This window comes from Cebidichthys violaceus, unplaced genomic scaffold, assembly GCF_023349555.1.
Source record: "Cebidichthys violaceus isolate CVI_PGR_0920_01 unplaced genomic scaffold, fCebVio1.0.p SCAF_11, whole genome shotgun sequence".
NCBI classification, from domain to species: domain Eukaryota; kingdom Metazoa; phylum Chordata; class Actinopteri; order Perciformes; family Stichaeidae; genus Cebidichthys; species Cebidichthys violaceus.
The window spans coordinates 10,404,074-10,429,490 of NW_027176274.1; the positions used below are offsets into that span (position 1 = coordinate 10,404,074).

General features: G+C 42.9%; 2 protein-coding genes across 4 annotated transcripts in view; one reads left to right on the forward strand and one right to left on the reverse strand.

The window, feature by feature from the left end:
• On the forward strand, positions 1-16,684 carry dync1i2a (dynein, cytoplasmic 1, intermediate chain 2a). 2 transcript variants are annotated; one of them, XM_068704432.1, is made up of 17 exons: positions 1-70; positions 751-868; positions 1,988-2,102; positions 2,713-2,800; positions 3,938-3,997; positions 4,356-4,471; positions 8,898-8,984; positions 9,181-9,343; positions 9,425-9,524; positions 10,383-10,508; positions 11,716-11,862; positions 11,947-12,060; positions 12,574-12,707; positions 13,757-13,901; positions 15,031-15,171; positions 15,338-15,463; positions 15,732-16,684. In XM_068704432.1, the coding sequence occupies exons 2-17, from the start codon at positions 761-763 to the stop codon at positions 15,843-15,845; spliced, it is 1,884 nt and encodes a 627-aa protein (XP_068560533.1). In that variant the 5' UTR covers positions 1-70; positions 751-760; the 3' UTR covers positions 15,846-16,684. The 2 variants fall into 2 exon arrangements, with proteins under 2 accessions (XP_068560533.1, XP_068560541.1); XM_068704440.1 differs by lacking the exon at positions 3,938-3,997.
• LOC137867925 (electrogenic aspartate/glutamate antiporter SLC25A12, mitochondrial-like) overlaps positions 16,634-25,417 on the reverse strand; it is an 18,745-nt gene continuing 9,961 nt past the window's right edge. For both annotated transcript variants that reach the window (XM_068704414.1, XM_068704423.1), the window contains exons 10-18: positions 24,329-24,410; positions 23,031-23,189; positions 22,003-22,055; positions 21,708-21,788; positions 19,732-19,872; positions 17,992-18,130; positions 17,561-17,719; positions 17,318-17,408; positions 16,634-17,230 (exon numbers count right to left, since the gene is read on the reverse strand). In XM_068704414.1, the coding sequence (XP_068560515.1) occupies positions 17,023-17,230; positions 17,318-17,408; positions 17,561-17,719; positions 17,992-18,130; positions 19,732-19,872; positions 21,708-21,788; positions 22,003-22,055; positions 23,031-23,189; positions 24,329-24,410 (1,113 nt within the window). In that variant the 3' untranslated portion in view covers positions 16,634-17,022. The remainder of the gene's footprint in view (positions 17,231-17,317; positions 17,409-17,560; positions 17,720-17,991; positions 18,131-19,731; positions 19,873-21,707; positions 21,789-22,002; positions 22,056-23,030; positions 23,190-24,328; positions 24,411-25,417) is intronic.

Consider the following 25,417-nt stretch of genomic DNA (forward strand, 5'->3'; position numbering starts at 1 on the left):
TTGTGTCGGCAGCCCGTTTGTTTTGGCTGTTTTATAGGCGTTTGGTGTCGGGTCGAAAACCTGCTTCAAGGTTCGTAATCTACACATCAATTTTGCATTAGCTGTATTGTCACACACTTGTAACATTGTGTTGAAATACATTTTTTATTTATTGATTTACATTTAACTGCGCGTGGTTCAATCAGTAAGTACATGTTGTACTACAAGCATCGCTAAGCTAGCTCTGTAGCCCGTGATGACAAGGAAGGCTAGCATCGGCAGAGGCCGATTGGATGCTAACGTTGTGTGCTTCCTTTTAAACTATGGTGCGATTAGTAAAATAAAACACTATATGAAAGATTGAGCAGGTTTGTTATTTGAACGCGTATACATCAAGGTAATAAGGACCAGAAACAAGTGACTGAAACTGACAGGATAGCCCCATGCTAAGCTAACGGTAGGGTGGGGCTCTCTGTTTGACAATGACTGGTAAGCCGGGCTGTGGTTTTAGTCAAGTTTATTACAGCTGAGAGTATTTGTGTCCAAACAGCTGAGATGTTTATCTCGTTCAGCTGCAGAGAAGACAGGAAACACTGGTGGATGGTAATGCAAGGTGGTGCTGAAGCTGAGAGCATCAACTGTCGGGAGACACTTGACTTTCTTCCCTTGATGCTTGTTTTTTGTCTGATATACTTAACTTTAAATGCAATATTTTCCAATGTATTCTTAATGGAACACGAAGACAAATACAAATATGTTGTTTGTATACAGCTGTGGCATCATGTCGGACAAAAGTGAGCTGAAAGCAGAGCTTGAAAGGAAGAAACAAAAACTGGCACTAATCAGAGAGGAGAAGAAAAGGAAGGAGGAGGAGCGCAAGAAGCAAGCGGTATGTTTTAAGGATCTCTGATGTTGAAAGAAAAATTAATATGGAGAATAAACAGCATCAAAACCATGGCTCAGAGTGAGCATTGCAAAAAGTAATTAGCAATTCAAATGCAAAATTCTGTTCCTAACGGAACATGTTTTTGAGTTCCGTTCGTCCAGATGGTGCAATAAATGATTGATGGCCACTATTTACATCTGAATCAAGTGCAGTTTAGAGCTTAAGAGAACCAGGAAACAGGTACCAAGGCCTCTTACAAAGACAGGCTCCTTCTGAGAAAGTTAGCATGTTGATAGTTCAATAAGTAGCATTGTTTATAAATAATAAGTCATTTATAACAATGGTTTGGTTTTCTTACACAAACTTGTGAATGACACGCCCATCAGTTAATGAAGTTGATTTTTTTATTACAGAATTAGCTGAGATGTACATATGAAATGTAAAATACGTGCATGTTGAGATGCAAAGTAATGTTAAAATTATTGATTTAAATTTTTGAATTTATGCTTAATTATATCATCCAGGGTTTCAGATTTGCGCCCTTTATAAATGTCAGGGATTTATGTAGCCAATACAAACATGTGTTAGCATGAGACAATCTTTATCAATGATTGTTGATTAACAGTAAGTAATGTATATAAATTGTTTTGGGTGTAATCCAATAATAAAACAATCTAAGCAAAATGAGTCCCTGTTCACTGTCATGTAATATTTGACTGTAAGTTGTTTTTTGTACCGTACCACAATGATTAATAGTATTTCTACTCAAGATAAGGTAATGAGTCCTTATAGCCTGTCTTGATTCTCTTTTTGTTTGCGCAGCTACCAGCAGGAAAAATCCCTTTGAAAGGGAAAAGCTTTGTTAAACTTGTTCACCTTCTAGTCTGGAAATATACAACTCCAACACAGGGCCATGGACAAATAATGTCTTTAGTGAAAAATGGAAACACTAAGTTGTCCTTCACTCAAAGGCATTAGATTAAGTCCAGCTTTTGGACATCTTCTTTTTCCAAAAATCTCTTTTCTTAAGTTTTAAGTTGTGTACAGTTTGTTGTCTGAGATCAAAGCAATGTATTGTAGATATTTAATAAATGAATGAGTGATGTGTTGCACTGTTTTCAGGCGGACCAATTGAAAGAAGCTGCACATCACCAGGATGATTCTGACCTGGAGAAAAAAAGACGTGAGGCGGAGGCTATTCTACAGAGCATGGGCATAACCCCCGATGCCCCTCTTGGTATGTTTTACATTACAAAATAATTTGTGTTAACTCATTTTATTTACTTTCTTTACTTATTACAAACACCCTCAGCTGAAAACAAGCATTTTAACCCCATAATCCTCCTCTTGAGGTTAAACGGTTTTAAATGTCCATTAACACTGGTACAAGGGGAAGCACTGAAAATAAACAAATCTTCATAAATATAAATATTTGTTATACCAGTATAGACTGTATTAATATTGGTTTATAGAGTTTAGTGGGATTGTCGGGGTACTGACACGTTGCTGTCAGCAGGTGGCAGAAGAGATCCATAAGAAAATCATTACAATTCTCACAGGATGCAGACAAACTAGAAACAGAAATGAACAAAATACATCGATAAAGACAAAGTCAGTGCGAGTGTGTTAATAAAGCTTCTTTCCCAATATGTGCGGATCTTGCCACAGCTGAAGTTTGTTCCTGATTTAACTTGTTTTGCTGCTAATGTTGAGGCATTGCACACATTATAGCATGCTCACTAAAACGTAGCCGTCATGAAATCTACATTAGGATTGATATCATTCAGCATGGATGCATTTTGTACTTCACACTGTAACAGATGATTACTGTCTGTCTCGCAATGTAGCCCCTCCTCCTATCTCTCCAACTACCAAATCAGCGGGCACGCCAAGTGAGGCAGGGAGCCAAGACTCTGATGGTGCCGTGGGACCCAGGTACACACACACACACACACACACACACACACACACACACACACTCAGCAACAGATTGAATAACAAAACTTCCCATCTTCTAGTACATTACAAGTGTGGAACAATATTCCTATTAATGAAGAACTAATGGCTATTTCTCCACCTGAAGCAACATGTTTAAATGCTTGGTGCTTTATGTCTTCTCAGAAAGTTACTTTTGTGCTGTTTTGTGTGCTCAGTTATGCCAGCAAGATTTCCAGCATCCTTGTCACAGCCCCTCGAGCCACTTAAACTGCCACTGTGTAGAGCAAATTAGTTCTAAAGTATTTTTGAAATTTGCTTAGTAAAATGTGGGTGTGTTTTACGCTTTGCATCAGTTTCAACTCCAGACAAAGGCTATATATATAAAGCATGATTGCATGAAGCACAACTGAACCAAAATCCTTTGGAAAGTCTCGTACCATTGCTGTGAATAATGTCAAGTTTATGCCAACTGAGTGCATGTTTATTTAATTTGTGTGCCATTGAATTAGGACGATCCTAAATTAACAATAAAACAGCAGGCTGTTGTGATGCCTGAGGGACTTCTTAACCCCTAATTAGACCCCCTTCCCTGGGCTGAAATTCAAGCTCCCCCAGTGTCCCATCAGGCCCAGGGAGCTGTTCCCCCTACGTGTTGACTCATTTCCCTCGCCTGCATTGCCATTTCCTACACACATGGAGGTCATGTTTTCTCCCTGAGGGTTCTCTCTCTCCTTCGCTGCCTCTCTGTCTGCACAGCACTCTGAGCCTTTGGTGTGACACAGTTCAGGCTGTATCAGCCCCCCAGGCAGCACATTACACCCTGTGTCATCTTCCTCTGAGAGGCTGTGTGTCCGTGCATTTTAAGCAGATACGTTCTTCCATCTCTGAGCTGAAAAAACACAAAAAAACACAGATCCAGTTTTAAGTTTGTTTTGATAACATTGAAATGTAATAGATTTGTGAGCTAGGATCCAATCAGCATGTTGTGTGCCATAATGCTAACTTTATTTCCTGCTCGCTTCTCTCTCTCTCTCTCTCTCTCTCTCTCTCTCTCTCTCTCTCTCTCTCTCTCTCTCTCTCTCTCTCTCTCTCTCTCTCACACTAATGCTGCCTTGTTGCTGTGACACTAACCAGGACTCTGCACTGGGACTCTGACCCGTCCACTCTTCAACTTCACTCTGATTCTGAGCTGGGGTACTGGACACTCTCTTCTCTCCTTTCCTGGTCATTTTCCCTTCTCTCAATCTATGGCATGACTACTCTGTCTTCCAAAGTCCTTATTCGGTTAATGAAGTCCAGGAAAACCTTCAAGTCGTGCATGCAAGAATGGTCAGACAAAACCTTTTAATTGATTCACACTGGTTGCTACACTAATCTGAAGTCTTTGCCATCCCACGAAACACTCATTTACTTACTTTGACTTGTAAGGAGGTGAAATTTGTTACATAGGCAGAAGAGGGTGACGGCAGAATGACTGTTTTGTATGTTTTGTTTCTTCTTATAATCATTACGAAACGTTTGTTGCAAAGTTTGAGTTGTTCTGTGCTTTTAGGCGTGGAACTCCGAAACTGGGAATGGCCAAAGTCACACAAGTGGACTTCCCTCCACGTGAGACTGTGTCCTACACAAAAGAGACCCAGACACCTGTCATGACTCAGCAAAAAGAAGGTGATGCTCAGATTTTATTACAAAGGTTAACCTTGAAAAAAAATGGACAAAACCTGTCTTCACATGAACCTAACTGATATGTGGATGCATTAAGAATGTCGTGCTCAGTTAAGATGTCTAGCTTATTTGCAAACAAAAGTTTTGTTTTGCTGCAAGAAGTGTGCACCGCTTGTAGAGAATTATTCATTACGGGTGTCGTGGGCTGTACGAGGGAACAAGTGGGTACCGCAAGTGAATAACAAGTGGAGGAGATTTGATTTGAGATGAAAGTAAAGGAAAACTGATGCCCAGGAAACATAAGAAGTCAAAGGAGAGATTAAATTCAGACGAGCCCTGAACCTCACAAGCAACTCCGCTTCGGCATAATTAATGAGCAGGATGAGACGACCAGTGACAGGAAGGAGAAACACGATTCAGGGGAAAGATATGAAGCGCTGCACATTCGACTGCTTGCTGCCTCTGAAGCATGTCGATATGTATGTAATTGCTGCGCTGAAGCTTTCATGCGGTCGGTAAAAGAGAATATTTTGGCTGCTACTAACACCACATGTTGAACACATGCTCCATAAAATATGCACGACTTGTGGCTGTGCTGCTTGTTCTTGGTTGATTTCTGGAATGACAGATGGCGAATAATGTGCCCGACTGAAATCCTAATTAGTTTGTTTTTTTTCTTTTTAAGAAACATCAGAACTATTCTACAAAACCTCCCAACTTGGAATGTGTCTTTTTAGCCATTTGTTAAATTTGTTTGCCTCAGCTAACACGTCTCTTTAAGCATCTTTGAAAGCCTGGTTAGGACTTTAAACAGCGTGCAGATTGTTGATTGTTGTCCCTTCAGGTGATGTGCAGCACGAGCAGGAATGAAATTGTGTGATTTTGTGGAAAACTATGAGCGGACCTAGTGAAGGATGAAGAGCATCCCCCTGTTCCTCGTTGCTCTTTGCTCTGGACTCTACTGGGCATTGTAAAACTGTGTTAAACAACGGCGGTTTCTGCCAGCTGTTCAACACGAGGCCCCCTTCCCCTCTCCGCCACTATGTAATCATTTCATCAACTCCCTCGCTTCCCTGTCTTCTCCCTTCACCGAACAGGCACATAACAAAACACACTCAGTGACATTGTGCATTTTCACACCATCACTTCTGGCACTCTGTGAGACGGCATCCCCTTCACAGCTTGCTCCCCTTGGTGCATTTTCTGATGTGCGGGGTGGCGTCGGGCCTGTTCTCTGATTGAGCGATTTATCGTGTTGTCAAAAGGAGGCGATGGCGGCGCACTCTCAAGGTCAGCAGGCGGCGGCATTAGCGGGGAGCGGCTGCAGACCGAGGGTCCCCCACAGTGAGCGCAAGACATCTCGGAGAAAGGAGTGAAAGATTTAATGTCCCCTGCCCTGTTGACCCAAAGAAAACCCTCAAGGAGAACGCATCACTGGGTTACATGATGTTTGCTATTAATGCGGACAGTGTTGCGTCATGAATCTTTGTTAGCCCAGTGTGCTCTGAAATCTCCTCTCACATCTCTATGACTGATATTAAGTCATCTTTATGTTCATAGTTTGTGACCATGGGAAAGAATAGAAGCATATTCGTCGCTTCCATCTGTAGGTGGATTCAGGAAATTTATTGATTTAGATTCATCAGATTGGTGAATATCTGGAGTCTACTCAGACTGCACTAGTAGGTAATGTGCAGCATCAGTATGCACTCTTCAACAATAGGCTGTAATTATGGAATAAGATATTGTGCGGGGGCGGGGTGGGGTGGGGGGGGGGGGGGGTGCAGCGTGTATAAAAAGCTGTTCAGGAATATGAAGTATGCAGAGCAGTTTAGTAAATCTAATATTTAATTGAATGTGATTGTTTTAATCACTCTGAATTAAGAGGCAGGTCAAAACTTTTTTTATCACAAAAGCCCTTGATGGGCTTCTTGTTTGAAGTGTCACTTGTAATCGTGGTCAGCTTTCATGCTCTTGATGATTAGAACTGTGAGATATCTATTGTATCCCTCTGTCAGTCGGTAGCTAGTCATTTTAGTGTATTCTCCTTTTTATCGGTGTGTAGTTTGAGTATTTGCATCTTTTACAACCTGCTTTTTGTTGTAAATCTCATTTGACAGTATTATGAGTTTGTATTTTATCTGTGATCGACATTTTTTTCTTCAGGAGGAGAGGGCTGGTTTTGGATTTCTGCTTGCTGTCGGCCTGGTTGTGATCTTTAGACCTCTGCGTCATTAGAGACGTGTAACCACGTTGTAGAAGTTGAAAACATTACACTTCTGTTTCACAGATGTCTTGAAGAGTGTTATCAGATTGACAGAAGTCTGTTTTTCTTTGCCTTGCAGCCATTTTAAATGTGCTACACTGCTACACACAACCACACATGTTGACGGCGTGCCCCTTGAGAAGATGGTTTGATCCCGATTTTTGACGTACATTTTGTAAACTGTGGCTAGAGTTACTCTATTTTAGGAAACAAGAAATTATAGTGCACATATTTGTGTGTGTGTGTGTGTGTGTGTGTGTGTGTGTGTGTGTGTGTGTGTGTGTATTGGTCATTTTGTTTGCTGTGGTTATTGGCCTTTGTACAAGCAGGCAGAGAAGAAACTCTGCACGTGCTGAAGTCTGACCCCTATTGTCCTGGGACACATAGAAAGTGAAAAACACCTGCAGAGGGAGCAATACACTTTGTACATTGCTGGGCGCATACCGTGTTTGCATTAATATGTTGTCCATTGACTAAGACCTGTGAGCCACAACCTCTCCCCCCCAAAAAAAGCTTTTATTTCTTAAGTGGTACAAAAGCCATAATTGAGTCTGCTTTGAGAGAAGGTGTCAGTGTATGGGACATCGGTGATCCGGGTGAATTCTGTTAAATGCAACCCCCCACCCCTCCCCCCCTTTCCTCCACAACCCATCAGCACTACTACCCCCCTGCACATCCCCAGCGGGGTCACCAGGATCACTAGCTTTTCTCCAAATGGCCATTTTGGCTGGCAGGTGCATTATACCCTTTATTTTCAGATTGTCTATCCGCTCCTAATGCCGGGCAGGTTGATTGCTCTGGCTGCCTCACCAGGGAAAGGGCTGACGAGCACGGCCGGGACCAGCTGAAAGACAGTGATTACTGTTTTCCTTTAAGCCTGATTGAGGCCCTTGAAAGGAATGATTTTAACCTTCTCCTGTTGGTTGCAGAGTATGGCCGCACATTGAAATGGCTTGTGTCATCAACCCGGTTCTGTAAACTCATCAGTGTACCCAATAACCTTCTTCCCCCAAACCTCCGTCTGAGAAAAGGGGAAATCACTTTATGGACAAAGTGACAGATGACATTATCATTTAGATTATCTCCGTAGGAAGGAAATTCTGGCATGCAGTGCCGTCGTCTTGGATTAACTATAAGGCTCATACCAAGATAAATGCTTGTAGGAACCAGGCGAGTATTTCCCGTCTCCTCATGAATCTGTTTTGTCTTGCTTTTGCTATTATTATTATTTTTTTACATTGAAAGCATAGGTTATATACCGTCTCTAGGAGATGTGTTTTGAAAAAGCGCGTTCATCTTCTTTGAGGTAGAGCCGGTGTGCAGTTTGCCAGCTGGTCCGCCCTGTATTTTCTTGTACATTCTCTGAGGTTGAATAGGAGTTGCAGGACCTCCTGCTAGGATGGTAATTGCACAGGCTTGCTGTTCAGGGAGAAGCTTGTCTTGGGGCAGCCAGGCGGAAAACCTCTGTGCCATCCCCATGCCACCTCTGAAGAGCACAAGACAATCCCTGCATCACCATCTGCTTTTTGCACCATGCCGTCATCTGGCCAGACCAATGGGGACGGGGCCCGGGGCAGCTGCTCCACACCCTCTGCCCCGCTGCCCCGTGGCCTGGAAGGGGGCAACCTGCCACCGGGACACAGAGGAAACGGCTACACTGACAGCAAGACTTTCCATTGAATGGCTCGAGTCTCATTAACAGTTGGAAAAGACAGGGGTCCCTATGACAACAAGACACCCGCTGCGCTGTGTCCCTTTAACACAAATGACAAACTTCCCTGCTTTAGAGGAGCAGGTTCCTTTTTTGAAAGGCGACATTGTGCTGACAAACCAAACAAATGTAAGGCAGAGATACAAAATCAGTCTCTTGCTGTCCCCATAATCACTGGGTGGAGCTTTTATTGAAAAACGGAAATAATGGAGGTGAAAGACGTAGTGACCAAAAGGTATGAAACGTTTATACAGAGGCATTGTTGCTCTTTGTATGAAAGCGGTTGCTTTGAATTAATTTTGATTCCCCGTTTACATTTGAAGTTTTGACAAAATTGATAAAAAATAAAACAAAATTGTGTTAGAATTTGCTGCGTAGGATTATGTTGACTCAGAGACGTGGCGTATGCAACCTAACTGTTTATTTAACAATGTTTACTTTTTGATCAACAGAGGAAGAAGAAGAGGAAGAAAGTGCTCCACCTCAACCAGTAGTGGAGACTCAGACCGAGAAACTGGACCAGAAAGTGGAGGAGGAAGGTACTTCTCCACCACTGATGATGCATACTTGCAATACAAATGGAGCCACTTCAGTTCTTCTAGGCAGTTTTATAATAGTTGTAGCAGCGGTCAAAGAGGTTTCTATTCCTGTAAAGCAGTGCATCACGTGCGCTGTCATAAAGGCAACGAGCAGCAGGGATCCGTACTAGATTTCAGTTTGTGTTTCTCTGTGTAGCACCCCCCCACGAGCTGACCGAGGAGGAAAAACTCCAGATCCTGCACTCCGAAGAGTTTGTGAATTTCTTCGACCATAGCACTCGCATTATTGAGCGGGCTCTATCGGAGCACGTGGACCTCTTCTTTGACTACAGCGGCCGTGACCTGGAGGAGAAGGAGGGGTAATAATAAAACAACGAAAACATCGTAATTGGTTTTTGAAGAAGTGGTTTTATTGATTTGTGGTGCTTTGTTTTCCCCAGTGAAATCCAGGCCGGAACAAAGGTCTTTCTCAACAGGCAGTTCTTGGATGAGCGCTGGTCCAAGCATCGTGTTGTCACCTGTCTGGACTGGTCCCTACAGGTCTTTTTTTTTTTTTTTTTTTTAAACAACTTCCTGTAATTGAACCAACAGTTGAACACATTTCTCAGAGCAGCGTTTGGAAGTTGTTTGCAATTATCAAAATGTCAATCCTAAACCTGACTTCATTGTGTTAAAATATAAGTCATTATGTGGATAAGTGTTGCTAATTGGCTGTTGAAACAACTTAACTTTGCGCAGCCATAATGCTTTATGATTGCATAGCTTGAGTTTGACAGCATTTACTTTTCGCCACAAGTCCCTCAGGAAAAGTAAGTTATGTCCCACACATTGTCACTCAGTCAGGGGGCCATAATGATTTGTTTCCTCTGGTGTCTAAGGTCATTTAATGCATGATTCTGCAATGACTTTTGACAGTGATTGAACACCAACTCTTTGTTCACAGTATTTACCAGCTCAGAGCGATACCCAGACCCATGTCATTTGAAATCCTGAATTAACTGTAAATCTCAGATCAGGTATTGGAAGCAGCAGAGGTTAATGGTGTGTTTACATCTGGGTAGTGTTTTTAATATGTGCCTCAGTGGGTTTTAGGTTCTCAATGAGCTGCTTTGTTTTTGTTGACCACTGTTCCTCTGAGCGCCTTCAGAACTGTAGCTTTTGGTTAAAAGTATAAAAGGAAATAAAAATGCAATTTGCCACAGTTCTTAAGGTGGAGTAGGGATGATTAAAGGAGCCATGAATCTTGAGAAAAAGATTACTCATTCTTTAAGGCATTCAGAAGCACCACACAGGGCAGGCGAGTCCTTTCCACATGGAGCCAAGCCTGGGGGGCATGTCTGCCTCCCCCCGACATTCATTTGGGCTGATTTTTCTTTTTTTTTTTCTTTCTGTCACCAGTATCCTGAACTCCTAGTTGCCTCATACAACAACAATGAGGACGCTCCTCACGAGCCAGACGGCGTGGCCTTAGTGTGGAACATGAAGTACAAGAAGGCCACACCGGAGTACGTCTTCCACTGTCAGGTACCCAAATTAAAAAGTCTCTCTGTTTCTTTCCCCCCCCCCCCCCCTCGCGTCCGATGGTGGAACACTGCCAACCAGCCCCCCTTTTCTGTTCCCCCTCGTCTCTCCTTCTCCCTAAATTCACCGTACCTTTATCCACCTCCACCACATCTATCCGTAAACACATGTTCGTGAGGCGCAGGAGAAGACCTGTGGTGCAGGAGTTGGATGAAATCCGAGCGCTGCAGCAGGATTAAGTGTGTGGGGCGGGGCTGGTTATCATGTGCATCCAAACAAGGGCCCTGTGTTCAGACGAGCTAGCAGGGTGAGCAGCGCCGCTCCTCCGCTCTGCCCGGCCTTATTATAATGCCTGCCCTCAGGCTCCTTCACCAAGACAAGTTGAGTAGAACCACATGTTGTTGCCGCCAGAGCGGATGTAGATGGAGGCGTATTGCTCAGATGAATAAAACTGAACAGGAGTGTGAGTGAGTTTTTTTCTTTCTGTGCCTCAAAGTCGACTCATTAGGACGTATTCCTGAACCATGCGTCACAATTTTTGTCAAGAAAATTCCCTATTATAACAAATGTTGAGGTTGGATTGTGTCAGGTGAAGCTATGAGTGTGTGTAGGCCACCTTAACAACAAACTCAAGTAATATGATGCAGCCTGGAGGTTTGTTTTACACAGAACAGTTTTATAACTTTGAGATGAAGAAGAAAAAACAGGTTCAAGTTTTTTAATTTTTTATTCATGTTCCCATTCATCGTCGTCATAAAATAATTTGAAATGCTTGTGTTGTTTAGTATTTGTGCTGGACTGAGTAAATTAATTAAGTTCTGCATTATTTGCATCTGCATTATTACACTCGGCTAGCAGTTTATTAGGTACACCGAGCTAAAACCTGCATGAAGGTTATAATGTAACGATGTTTTAGAGAGGTGAGGATACCCTCGTTATTATAAATGGCTTGGACAAAATAATAGAAACACCTGTCAGTATAACGCATTACAGTTCAACAGCACCACAAACAACATCCTCCATAATGATCATAAAGTTGAATTGGAACCTCTCTTGGGCCCGGATGCATTCTTGCTTTTTTAAAGTGGACATGATGGTTTCTCTAGAGACCTGTCGCCGGGTTGTCTCACTATAAACGTGTACTCATTCACCACTAGAGAAGCTAAACATCGCCTATCACTTTCTCTGTTTGTCCCTCTCTCTCTGACAGTCTGCTGTTTTGTCGGCTGCGTTTGCCAAGTTCCACCCCAACGTTGTGGTGGGGGGCACATACTCGGGGCAGATTGTACTGTGGGACAACAGGAGCAACAAGAGGACCCCGGTGCAGAGGACTCCCCTTTCAGCAGCAGCACACACGGTACACTGAACAACCAGCACAGTGGGCTTATACTTTATACCAATACAGCAGAGGAGGAAAACGTCTCCCTCATTCTCTTTGCAGCACCCTGTGTACTGTGTCAATGTGGTTGGCACCCAGAACGCCCACAACCTGATTAGCATCTCCACTGATGGCAAGATTTGCTCCTGGAGTCTGGACATGCTCTCCCAGCCACAGGTAACATATACTGTATACGTGTGTGTGTTTCTTCTGTGGGTGGTCAGGGAAATATTTCTGAACAACATAAATGACTCGGGGTTAAGGATTTAACCATAAAATGTAATTAGCGTGTTAATATTATGTGTTATTCACATTGTAAAGCTTTGAGCTCAGTTTTTACATATTGTGTACTTTCTGTCTCTTCAGTCTCACATTCCACCCCATTCAAGCTAGATGTCAAACATTTTGGCCGGACTCCTTCGCTTTAGCATTCCAGTTTGGTATTGCCCGTGGCTCATTTTTCACTTTCAAAGGAAATTAACTTTGCTGGCTGTGTCATTTCATCTGTGCTGCCAAGACCTCAATGTCAAACTTCCATTTTTTTTATAAAGTGCTAGTTGAATTTAGATTATGCATTAATAAACTGTCAAGTGATTTTTATAGGTTGTGCTTGGCAGAGTGCGTGTTAACATAAAGCCTGAGCAGGGAGCTTGTTAAAGATGTTTTTCCATGTTCGCCTCTCCTCCACAGGACAGCATGGAGCTGGTGTTCAAGCAGTCCAAAGCTGTAGCTGTCACCTCCATGTCGTTCCCTCACGGAGATGTCAACAATTTCGTGGTGGGCAGCGAGGACGGCTCCGTCTACATGTCGTGTCGTCATGGAAGGTGTGTTCACAAGCAAACCGCGGTTCCCCGACGTCCCTCACGAACACCGCCAGGAAACTGAGGCGGCTTGTTCGGCCCATCTCGGACCGAGTGTCAAATAAATATAGCCCACTCACTTCCCAGTGCAACGCAAATCCAGCACTTGATCTCCTGCTGTTTGAGGTTTCACTCCTGCCCAGTTATCCTGTTTTTCTTTTCCGCTTGTCAGTTGTGTTTGTAAAGGTCGCTCAACATAAACAGGGCACACATGCAGGGGAAACAAATCATTTTTTCTCTGTCCTTTTTTTTCTTGTTTTTTCTCTCTCCTCTGTATGTTTCTCTGGGTGAGAGAGTTTGTTTACTCTCGGTCTTCCCGGGGAGAATTAAAGCTGCAGTTCATCCCACAATGTTCTCATTTAAGACACCGGGGCTTCTCTCATGGTGGTTGGTCCCTGGTTAAATGTGGCTTAAATCAGAGCTGCCACTGAGAAGCGTGTGAGCCCCACGGTAAATGTCCTGCAGTATGCCCAGAGACCGCAGAGAGGGGATAGCTGCTAGGTTTTGCACGGCAGCATCACCTCTGTAATTGGGGGAATAATTTTCCACCTCATTTACAATGGTATGATACTCTCATCACAGTTAATAATGCATAAGCATCACTCATGCTGAGTATTTACCTCTCTACGTTAATTATCAGAGCCTCAGTTGGGAAACAGCTCTGCAACATGTGGTTGAGGGGTTGCAGGCACTTTTGCCATCCTGCTGGTAATCACATGATATAAGTAAATGATTCATGTAAATACGTCCATCAGACGTTCATTTGTGCCCGTCGCGTTCTTTCATGCTTAATGTCACCCCACCAAATGATTTAAGCATGGGAGTGTTAACTGTTTGGATTTTCTTTGTTTGTTCCCTTCTTGCAATGTACCGAAATGTATCTTCAAACATTATCACAGCCGAAGGTCGCTACTCAACATCTGCTGCTTTTGGAAATTAAATTTGTTATGCTCAATTTAATCTGTCAGTACGTTTGCACTTAGTCTCCACTTCATCTTCTGTGTTCTCCACAGCAAAGCGGGCATCAGTGAGATGTTTGAGGGCCACCATGGGCCCATCACAGGGATCAACTGCCACACAGCTGCAGGGCCTCTGGACTTCTCCCACCTGTTTGTCACCTCCTCTTTCGACTGGACTGTCAAGCTGTGGAGCACCAAGGTTAGAGCCCATCTAGAAAACCTCAGGATTATTTATTTGGCTGCAGAGACCTGTCTGTGTGTCGGAAAAAGTTTCCTCCCTCAGTGTGTTGTGTGCCTCTGCAAGGTTCCATATAATCCTGCATTTGTTGATTTTTAACGGCAGTATAGTTCAGGGTAATAATGTTTCTTGTTTTGTTGATTTTAGACCATTTAGACTGTTTAGCACACATAACTAATTTGCTCCCTCTAATTTAACAAGCATAAAAGTCTTAACAGCGACTACAAGCTCTGTGAGGTTGATGCCTGCAGTTGTGCTCTGGAGCACAGCCAATGCTAACATGCTAATGTTCAGCAGATAATGTTTACAGTCTTAGTTAGCAATGCAAATAGAATTCAACACAAACTACAGCTGATACGGATGTTTTGACCTCATGGTGGCACTAGATTAAAGTTTACAATTCATCCAGTGCGGAACATAAATGTCTGTGTCAAATGTTATGCCCATTAGAGTTGTAAGGGTGTGAGATCACGGTACAATAACAGTCTCAGTTATACAAATATACAGATACACATATCATGCTTTAATAATACAATTCATATTTTTGTTATTGTTATTAATATTGGTTTCAATGGCCCTTAAAGGAATGAGAATAGAATTACAATCATAAAAAGAGTCAAAATTCTGATAAAGAAATTCCATGTAACTGTAGCATGATATATAACTGAAGCATGTTAGTTTGCATGTTGGCAGCAATGTATCATGTTAAATAACTACTAAATGAACAATAACACCAGCTTTGAGCTTTACAATAATATCCTATTATCATTAACAACTAATATATACTGTATATCGGGTTAACGTTACAACCCTGGTGCCAATCTGTAAAATATTTGTCAAAATACTTTGACTCTGGACCAAAGTGGTGCAGCCATCCTTCGCGCTAGCGTAGCTAAAAAAATTAGGCCGTCTGATAAAAATGTTATAACCTAAAAACATCATCAAATTTTGAATTCATTAGTGTGTTTGATCATATCTGTATATCACATGGGGATATCTTCATATACATAGATAAACACCCATACATCTAAACTCTTAAAATCATGTTTGTTTGTTTGTATCTTTTCTTTCCCCTCAAATGTGTCTGCAGAACAACAAGCCGCTCTACTCGTTTGAAGATAACTCTGATTACGTGTATGATGTCATGTGGTCTCCGACTCACCCTGCTCTGTTTGCTTGTGTGGACGGAGTGGGTCATCTGGACCTGTGGAACCTCAACAACGACACCGAGGTATTACAGTCCTACTAACAGCACACTTATATTAAGCCACACTCAAATCTCAGACATTTATCTACTTTTTATTACTGAATAAAATTCCTCGAGTGGAAGCAGCATAGAGGTTGCAGAGCCTGTTTCCAACCCTTCTAATTGGTATTTTATGGTGTTGCTGTTCTAGGTTCCTACCGCCAGCGTCACAGTGGAGGGTAACCCGGCTCTCAACAGGGTCCGATGGGCTCATTCTGGCAGAGAAATCGCTGTGGGAGACTCTGACGGACGAGTTCTTGTGTATGACGTTGGAGAGGTGAGCAGGCGTGACTCTTGCTTTTTACCACCAAGTTTCTCTTGAGGGTTTTTTAGTCATAATCATCGAAGCATGTTGTTGCAGACATGATTCAGCATTACTGATTAATTGCACATTGCTCGTGGACTTAACTCAACCGATTCTTTATGGTTTGAGAATTTAATTGAGCCATTGTCCATAAAAAAGAGCATTAACTGTGATCTTGTGCCACTGCAGAAGCCTGTGTTTCAGATTTTAGTCATGCCTCTGTTGTGCACCTCCCCCATAGCAAACTGCGGTTCCACGAAATGATGAGTGGACCCGTTTTGTCCGCACGCTGGCAGAGATCAACGAGAACAGAGATGATGCCGAGGAGCTGGCAGCTCAGCGCCTGGCTGCCTGATCTACTCGCAACGGAGGCGACGTTCAAGGGACCAGTGGCGCGCTTGTTAATATCAGCACTGTTTTTGATGGAAGGAAAAGATGTGAGAACATGACCGGGGGGAAAAGATGAAGTTTTGATCATAAAGGAGTATGGACATCTTTTGATTTCTTAGACCTTCTTATTTGGACAGATCTGCCTTCTCACTTAGCTGGAAGGTCACCAGTCTTCCTCGGGTTAACACAAGCGACATGCTATCGACCTCAGACACTAACATGAAGCCATATCACAAAACACAAGCCAGTTGTCCTTTTTTCAACCTGATGCCTTAAACTTTAATTTTGATTGTAAAATCTTACCTGTCTTCATTTAGGGCATGTTAACATGAGCCTTAATTTTGAGTTCCTCAATCCAAATAGGTAACACTCATAGCTGAGTTCCACTTCCACCAAAGTTGAAGTAAAGCAATCACATCTTTAAAAACGTCTTATAACTGTAGAACCATGTTGTCGTCTCTGTTCCTTTTAATCTCGAGAACCTGAATATTCACTTGTTTGTAAAATACTGAAAAAGTCCAAAATCCAGATGTCTTTCTACTTTCTATATTGGTCCACACTGCACCGGTTTTCACTTTATCAGTGCGGCTGGTTAAACTGGAGTTGAAATATCCTCAATGCCTAAGAAGATGATCATGTATGCTGTAACTGCTCAGTGATGTTTGTTGACAGGATCTGAACAGAGATTGTTTGCTGAAGAATCTCAAAGCTTGGTGTCTAAACTGAGAATGTACTTTTCACTCAATAGAAACAAACAGTTTGATTGATTTATTTCAATAAAATACAATAAATACATTTAAATTATTTAACGAGTTTCTGGTCATGATTTCAAAATAAACACTTTTGAAAACATCTGTACATCCTTGTGTCTCTTAAGTTGAACTGACACATGCACACCAAAGCTATTGCACACCAGAAAACGCAGTTACAATCGTTCGTCATGCCATAATGTCCCTCTGTAGAGGAGTACAATGTGTACAATAAAGTGGTGCAAGCTATGCAAACAAAATGCAACAAAGCCATACTCATGCAGCATTCAAAGTAAGAGAACTGCTCCAATTCATTTAAGTTAAACGTGTCTCAATAAAACCATTTTGGAGGAACTATAATGACCGGAGGAGCATGCAGTCACGAGTGACGCTTTATGAAGCCTGTGGCTCCGTTTTGGACTCCACTGGTTTGATCGTCGACTCTCCAGAAGGCTTAAACTTGGGCAGGTGCAGACCAAACTTTCTCTCCACGCCAGCAAAGGTTGCGGCAGCCAGATGGTAGCCACCCACATGGTCGGCAGTCACAGAGGGAAGGTCCTTGATTGTAGTTTTGAGAGTGGGCTCCGAGCCGGCAGGACGACTGAGGAGAGAGTCAGGTTAGCCTAAGACGCAATTCTTGACAATGACGTGCGGCATGTACTGATGCAAACAGGGTTAAAGTACTTACTTTCCTCCGAAGTCCAAGTATAACCATCTCTGTAACAGTTCATAGGTCACCAGGGTTACACCAAACTGCGGTGAAGATCTGAGGACGCGAGCTAATGGAAGACAGAATTGAAAATTACAATGTGGGATTTAATATTCTTGCTGTGCCTTCTAGACAATTACAGCCACCACAGCAAGCCTCATTTCCAAGTCATGGAGCCGCTTATTGGAGTGTGTGTGTATGTGTGTGTATGTGTGCATTTACCTCCTGCGCCCTTCCAAAATGCCTGGAAACCTTCCTCCCGGAGGATCTTCCTGAAGCAGTCGATGACTCCGCTGTATGACGTCTGGCCCGCTCGGGCCGCCACCTGGAGCCTGGTCTTGATGACATCGGCAGGGGTCACCAGCGATGCCGCTGGCACACCTTAGGAGAGGTTTCACAACAGACATAATGAGGCGCTTTCACTATGCACAGATGGGTGTCACATCCTGACATCCCTGGCGCAGCATCATGCAGGGCTTGAAATGGGTAGCGTATAGTGTGATATGACAAAAGCATGTATAAGCACCGTATATATGCAGACAGGGCATTGTGAGATTCAACGGCTGGGAGAAAACCAAAATGCATTTCTTGTGGCACATCTCTGAATTAATCTCGGATGTCCACAGACGCTGAGCTTTCCAGATGTTTGTTACCTGCAATGGCTCCAGCAGTGAGCAGCTGTAATGCCCCCAGCCTTCCGTCCTCATCTGCCATTTTTGCCTTGGTGTGGGCATAAACAGGAAAGTAGATGGCGGAGAAGGGGATGTCACGCAGGAAGCACGCTTTGGCACCCTAACAGCAAAAAAGAAAATATATATATATATATATATATACACAGAATATATATACATCACAGTCAGTCATGGGCAGAGGCAGTGGTTGAGGAGGTTTGTCTTGGGGATTAAGTGGTCTGGGGGCCGTCTTATTCAACCTACAGGGGGCTTTAGTGTGATGATGGCGCCAAAGAGCCCCCAGGCAGAGCTGCAGCAAAGGGCCTCCAGAGAGAGATCCATCACACACACACACGCACGCACGCACGCACGCACGCACGCACGCACGCACGCACGCACGCACACACACACACACACACACACACACACACACACAGACAGACAGACCCTCGCCATGGACCCAGTGTGCTAGGTCCTTCTGCCAAAAGGAAGTCAGCTTTTCTTTTTTTCTAACAAGCCACACACTGTCTGCTACTGATTAAAATATGGAGCATGAGCACATGACTAGTAAACCCACAAGGATCTGGAAAAGCAGCAGTAGCAAAGCATAATCCCTCACTAATTTTCTGTTGGTTGTTGGTCACAGTTTGCATGTTCAATCGCTGTTTTAGAAAATTGCAAACAGTCAGCAAAAGGGCTGTTTGATCTTCAAATTTGTGATCCTGACCTCCATTATGTCTGTATATACACACAAATGTTTGTTCAAATACAGTAGTATTGTGTATCATTACAGAAAAAAACATTATCTTAATACACAATTGTGGAAAGTAAAGTACATTTACTCAAGTACTGTATTTTACATGACTATATTCTAATGTAATGTTAATGTTATATTTTTTACTCCACTTTATGTACTGTATTTGACAGCTTCAGTTATTTGTTCTTTCGCAGATTAAGATTTTCACACAAAAAATGTGGTTCTTCTCTTAAAAAAAGACGCATTGTTACAGATTTAAGCATCCAACAATACAGCTAAAAGTAACTCCTCTTTAACCTACCTCCATATTAAAATGCTTTTTAAAAGTTAAAGCATCATTATAATAATCCAATAAAAAAATATTTTACACATATATCACTTACACAAGTACTTTTACTTGTGATACTTACGTACATTATCCTGTTGATACTCCTGTATTTATTTAGGTTAGTATTTTGCGAGGAGGAACTTTAATTGTGACTAAGTGCCGTCACATTTTAATATTGCAACTATTGCTTAAAAGTAGAGCTGACATGTTTAGTTGGTTAATCACAATCAAATTAATCTCAAGTTATTTTAATTCCATTAATTGTTTGTGTATTTTTTCACCAGAAAAACAAAATGCCTTAATTCCACCTTTATTGTGAGGATTTGCAGTTGTTCTTTGTTTTATATGAAAGAAAATTGAATCTCTTTCTTTATAATTGAGGACAAAATAAAACATCTGAAGATGTCACCTTTGGCTTTACTGAAACTTTGATGGGCATTTTCACTTTTAATTATTGGTAGAATAATGTCTGAAAATGTCTTCCATTGTTACTACATACACTGAAGTGAACAATAACTAAACTCCCCACGTTTTCTGTTTTGTCTCTGAGGAACATAAGACCTTTCGTTGCCCTTGTACGACAGTTAACAGAGGTTGATGCTGCAGACGTCACGGTGCTGCAGAGGTGCTGACCTACCTTGTAGAGGCCAAAGAAGCCCAGTTCTCTCACAACACTCAGGGCTTTGACCCTGGGGCCTGTGGTGATCTCTCCAGCCACCTGCAGACGGATCTTAACTATCTCCAGAGGATTGGTGAAAATCACTTGGGAAGCTCCAGCCTGCAGGATGCAACAGGACAAAGAAACACTAGATGAGTGGTTTATATGCAAACATGTAGGTTTCTAAGATTAACTGAGCTTTCAAATACGAGGGGTGAACTTTGGGTGAAAATGTAATGCTGTGTAAGCACTTCTCCCTAGTAGGAGTTTTCTAATTATCTCAGTAAACTTCAGCACAAAAGGCACTTTTTCCCCTGATCTGATTTCATATCGTAAGAGAGTGGCCTTGACAGGAGGAGGAAAAAGCAGGCATTGATAGAGGAACAACTGGGGTCAGAGGAGAGCAGGCATAGGGTGAGGAGAAGCCCCGGCTCATGGTTGGGAGGCTCTGACCCTGGCACCAGCCCTCTGCCCCCTCGCCTCCCCTGAGGCACCTCCTGTGGCAGGGTGAGCGGCCCAGGCTGGCCTCGCCCCGCACACTTCCCCAATTCAGCCCCATTCCCAGGGGAGAGAACGCTGAATCACCCGGACGGCTCTGGGTCCGGGCAAGCAATGCCCTAAAGGCATGACACCCTCTGACTCGGGCACATTTATCACACTCCCCAAATCTAATCAGGCCCCAGGATGGCTGCTGGTGACATTCAGGGCAGGGGTCTTATCTGTAAACATCCGAGCTAAGGTCTAAAAAAAGCTCTGGCACATTTAGTCATTTTCAAAGTGGAGGGGGAATATCCGCTGCTCTGAAGATTGATGCATTCGTCCCATCTCTTTTATCTTCTCCACTACTCTTCTCTGCTGGAAGCGATAATCTAACAAGCCGTCAGAGTAACTAGACTTTTAACTTTTATAAAATAACATGGGGGTGTTGTCCAATTCATATAAACAAATATATATAAATATAATGGACATGCAGTCCATGGATGGGATGTATCCTGAGCAGCTAACATTGTGTATTCTCGTTGTCCTGTGTGGGGACCTGCACTGTGACCATACTTCAGGTATGTACTGCGTTGTCAAACTCAATCACACTGAGCTAAAGCCAGCTTCATCCAGGAACCTCCAGGGCCTCTTCCTACAATTACACCCTGACAGGGGTCACAACCCCGCAGACCCCGCTCCTCTGTGAGCAACCTGCGGGCTCTGCTGCAAGGCCGGCCTGTTTCACTCAGTGAAGGAATTACATCTTTAATCTAGTAATCTATGTAAGATGCTATTACATTGCAATATGGCCAAGATGTTAAAAAAAAGTCCCTATTCAGAGAATTCAGGTTAACTTCTGTATTCACGTAGGATGCCAAACAGATTATCTGACATATGAAGCTGAATAATCATAAACTCAAAATACAACATTTTTTAATCAATTTCCCAAACTAATCTAGTAAAATGTGTCCTTGGCTATAAAGCAAAAAAAAAATCAGAGTTCACCTGACGGGTATGATTTTAAGGTCCATCATCAACATGAACACACAAGTCTTTTGTGTATATAGTCAGTGGTTGAGTGTAATCTAAACACTTCATCCACCACTGCACTGTATATAGTCATTAGATTTTGACTTATAACAAAGAGCTATGTAGCCCTGAAGGTACTTCAACATGTCATAATGTTAAACATGCAGATATGCAGTATCTAAAGTGCTTCCATGTAGTTTGATTGATCCTGTACTTACTGATGAACTACACTATTTATCCATCTTATAAGGGAACAGGCAAGTTGGATACACACTATAAAAAATGTATTTCAATTAAACAATATAAGACAGATGAAATGTTCACTATTTACTCACATTAATTACTTAAAATCCTGTATACTTTGAATATATTTTAGGTGTTCCTTTACTTGTTTTTGAGTTGATCTACAGACTGAATTTAAAAAAGATCACTAAAGTAATGCTTACACATCCTCCAGCAAGAATCTCTGCAGGCAGAGGGATGGTATTATCTTTTGTGGTGAACTTGTCCCTGATAAAATCATTCATCTGGAAAAAAAGAGAGAGAAGAAGACATCAAGAATAAAAGGCAGATGAAACACAATCCCAATCTTGATAGCAGGGCATTAATGTTAACTTGTGGTTGCAGTCACATCTTGATTGCGACGAGTGCGCTTCTTCTGCACTATGCATGTTTTTCATTCTCAGTGAGTCATTTGAAGCAACTTTTTGAACACTCTGAGCTACACGGGGAATGACTTGCCGTGAGTTTGATAGCTTTCTCCGGGGCAACGCCGATGAGCTGCGGGAGCAGACCTGCAAAATATTATTCATAGATACCATTAGAATACCTGACTGAGAGACAGACAAAGCCTGGCTCCAAATGAATGCACGGGGGGTTTTTTGGCCTTTTTTTTTCTTTGTCAAATGGATACATCTACTGACAGCTAGAACAATGTAAGCTGCAGGGTTCTCTTGTGCATAAAACAAACCCATAAATATTTACAGATGTGGCTGATACATCTGATGCGCTACAACACAAAGGTCCCATTGAAAGTGAACAAAAGTCCAAAAATATGACACTGCTGGTGCGCATGGGATCAGCATTGTTGAGGCCTGATCCCACTGTTGGTGGGGAACAGAGAGAGCTGTGTGGTCACGGACAAGATCGGGGGGAGGCTGGGTGCTACGGTGGCGATAACCGCCGTACTGTTTCACCGTCTGTCCTTCATCAAGCCAGATAAACTTCTGAAGGAGCTGCTGAGTGACTGCTGCTGGTATGCAGCCAAAAAACAGCCGAGCGTGTCTGTCTCTGAGTCAATCACCCTCTTATCATGTGCAAGAGAGGAGGAAGGAAGGCAGAGAGAAGCGGATCAGAGCAACAAAGGGCTGCAGTGGTGGAGGTAGCAGTAGATGGCAGTCTTGACTTCCTTCATATGAGCAGCCCGAGGGTAGAAGTGTTGTATATCACAAGCCATCAGCACCATTATCACACACCCGGGAAGAGGCAGATCAGACACTGCTACTACATGAATTCTGCTGGTCATTTTCCTCAGGGAGCTCTCCCAGGTATTGAGATAATGAAAACGCGACCCCTGGGTGTTGCTTTATTCACTGCTGAGCAGGGAGGGCAAAGGTTTCTGGTATCAATTAGCAAAGCATGCTGCTGATATTAGCACACTGACAAACCCTAATGCTTTCCCATCAGATGGTTTGTTTTGCACGAGAGCCATGTGTTGGCCTGCACACAGGTTTCCTTTTTTAAGCACGATAAAATCTGTAAAGGATTACCTCTGTAAAATCCGAAGAAGCCCTCATAACGGAACACTTTCTTTGCACAGTCGAAGCTGTTCTTGTACATCAGTTCCCCTACAAAGGAGCCTGTGGAGCGTTGGTTCTGCATGCGCGTCTTCACCAGATCGATGGGGTACACAGCCGTGGCACCGGTCGCTATAAAACACACATATTTGTCACTGGTTGAAATCTTTGTTTTGTTTTTCAAAAAACAATGTTTCGGCAGAATTTTTGAGTATCTCAAAAACATGTCACAAACTATGTTAATACAAATGTATCAGCTCGTATGGCTTTCTTAGAAACATACTTATAACTGTAAAGATTAGGGCTACATCTAATCATTATTTTCCTTACTGATTAAATGTCAGAAAAGAGTTAAAAATGCTCATTATATTTTCACAGAGTCCAAGGTAGCTTCTTTAAATTCCTTGCTTTGTCCGACCGACAAAATTAACAATATAATTTATGTATTATTAATAAATAAATACATTTTCTGTTGATCGATTAATAGATTATCTGTTCAGCTCCTGGACAGTTCTCTTGTTGCACACAAGCCATCCTGTCACCCCAATTCATTTGTTATTGTCTGACACAATAGAGTTGTACAATAATAATTCTTCAGATATGTTTGGGAAGGGGACGTTTAATGGTCACTGAGAAATAAACAGAAGTGTGTTTATGTATAAACTATAAACAAACTGTTATAAAGCTCAGAGTAGGAAGTCTGGGAACTGGGAAAGGCTGGCAGCAAGTTGTACTAAACTCCTGCTCTCAGCTTTACTTGCCTTGTCTTGTCTGACATCAAAGGCTGCTGTAATGACTCTTCTCTCAAACATGCAAACAGCTCGGTCAGCACAGAGGCATCGTGAGAAACAGCTCATTATCGACAGCTTCCCCATGAGCCTTATGATATATATCTCTTCTTGACCCTGCCTGAATTGACCACTGGTGAATAAGGATTGCGTGTTTGGGGACAGCACACACACACACACAGGATCAGAGTGTGTTCCTATCTGAGGTGCAGTTATGTCAGACTTCCTTGTATCAGTTCCTTCCAGTGTAATTAGATGGAGAATTCCAGAGAGTGCAGTTACGGAAGATTTGTGTCATTCCAAAGCTCCGACTCCAACGACAGCCTGGAGCCACTGGAGGCACGGCAGCACAATGCCGGAGCCTCACATCACAACCTCTCCCATGCAGCACAATGGCCGGCCCGGGGCCTCAGCGCGCCAGTCTGGCCAGCTAAGGTTACCCCTCGGGCGGGCCGGGTGCTCCGCCGCAGACATGTCACTCACCTCCAGCGATTGAGCCCAGAGCAAACCTGTAGGCTGACTCTGCAACCTGGAGCCAGGCGGGCCGAGACGTTTCGTGAGTGTGCTATATAGGAGAAAAAGACACCAGTGGTCAAATGAATCTGGAGAAAGACAAGGGGGGGATCAGAACACTGACCATGAATCGGCTGGCTATTAAACTATAGCGAACCAGATACATTGTGGAAAGAAATTGCTGTGGAGTACTCAACAACGGAGGAAGGCGATGGAATGCGGACATGTCATATAACGTCTAATTCATCATCGGCCAGTATTAAATGTCACAGACTGACCAGCTCTGATACAGTAAATGACTGTTTGAACCTCTAGCTAAGTTTCCACACATGGTACATGTGGGAGGCTGAAAGCTAAAGGTCTTCTTTTATTTTTACAACAAAGTATAATTTCTCTCTTATCTACTTGATCTCTGGATTGGTGTTTGATGTTGGAAGTGGAGCCCCTTTGTTTTCTTTGTTGTGCAGGGGAACAGATTAGCCTCACAAGCCTTTTCCATGTACAGATAAGTATCTACATGAATATTACACAGTTTGAGTGAGACTCTGTTAAAGTATGTGTGTGCGCAGCACTGCAGGTTGAGGCGGTGAGTAACTTTTCCCAGACCAGATGTGAAGGGAGTAGAGCAGATCAGGCTTTTCCTCTTCCCAGATGCTTCCACCAAGGGTTGCATGCTAACAAGATCGAGGTCTTGATCAAAGGGTTTAAACAATTAGCCTACTTCCACTAAAGGGCAGGCCTGAGAATTGCTGCATCCCCCCCAAAGGAATCAAATTCCAGACCTCTGAGTGAGTCCCAAGAGCATGAGTGGCCTGAAAGCTCTGACCACAGCCTGATATAGAGCCGTGTTATCCGGCGCAGGCAGGAACTATTTTGTCCCCCCAAAGCCACCTTGACTCCCACTCCCCTCCTGCCATTAGCAGACTTTTCTAAAGGCCCCTAAAACTCCTCAAGCCCCACACTGATAAAAGCCTCTTATTAGCTTCTCAGATGTGTGATTGCAGCTCATGTTCATGTGCAGCTATACTGAATAAAAGGTGGGAAGAGCCTTTCATGGAG

Bases quoted from the DNA above. Each gene is read 5' to 3' on its own strand.
- dync1i2a (XM_068704432.1), top strand. From the start codon at position 761: ATGTCGGACAAAAGTGAGCTGAAAGCAGAGCTTGAAAGGAAGAAACAA. The intron at 3,998-4,355 runs GTACTGGACACT...CTGTGCTTTTAG, and splicing joins CACTCTGATTCTGAGCTGGG to GCGTGGAACTCCGAAACTGG. The intron at 13,902-15,030 runs GTTAGAGCCCAT...ATGTGTCTGCAG, and splicing joins TCAAGCTGTGGAGCACCAAG to AACAACAAGCCGCTCTACTC.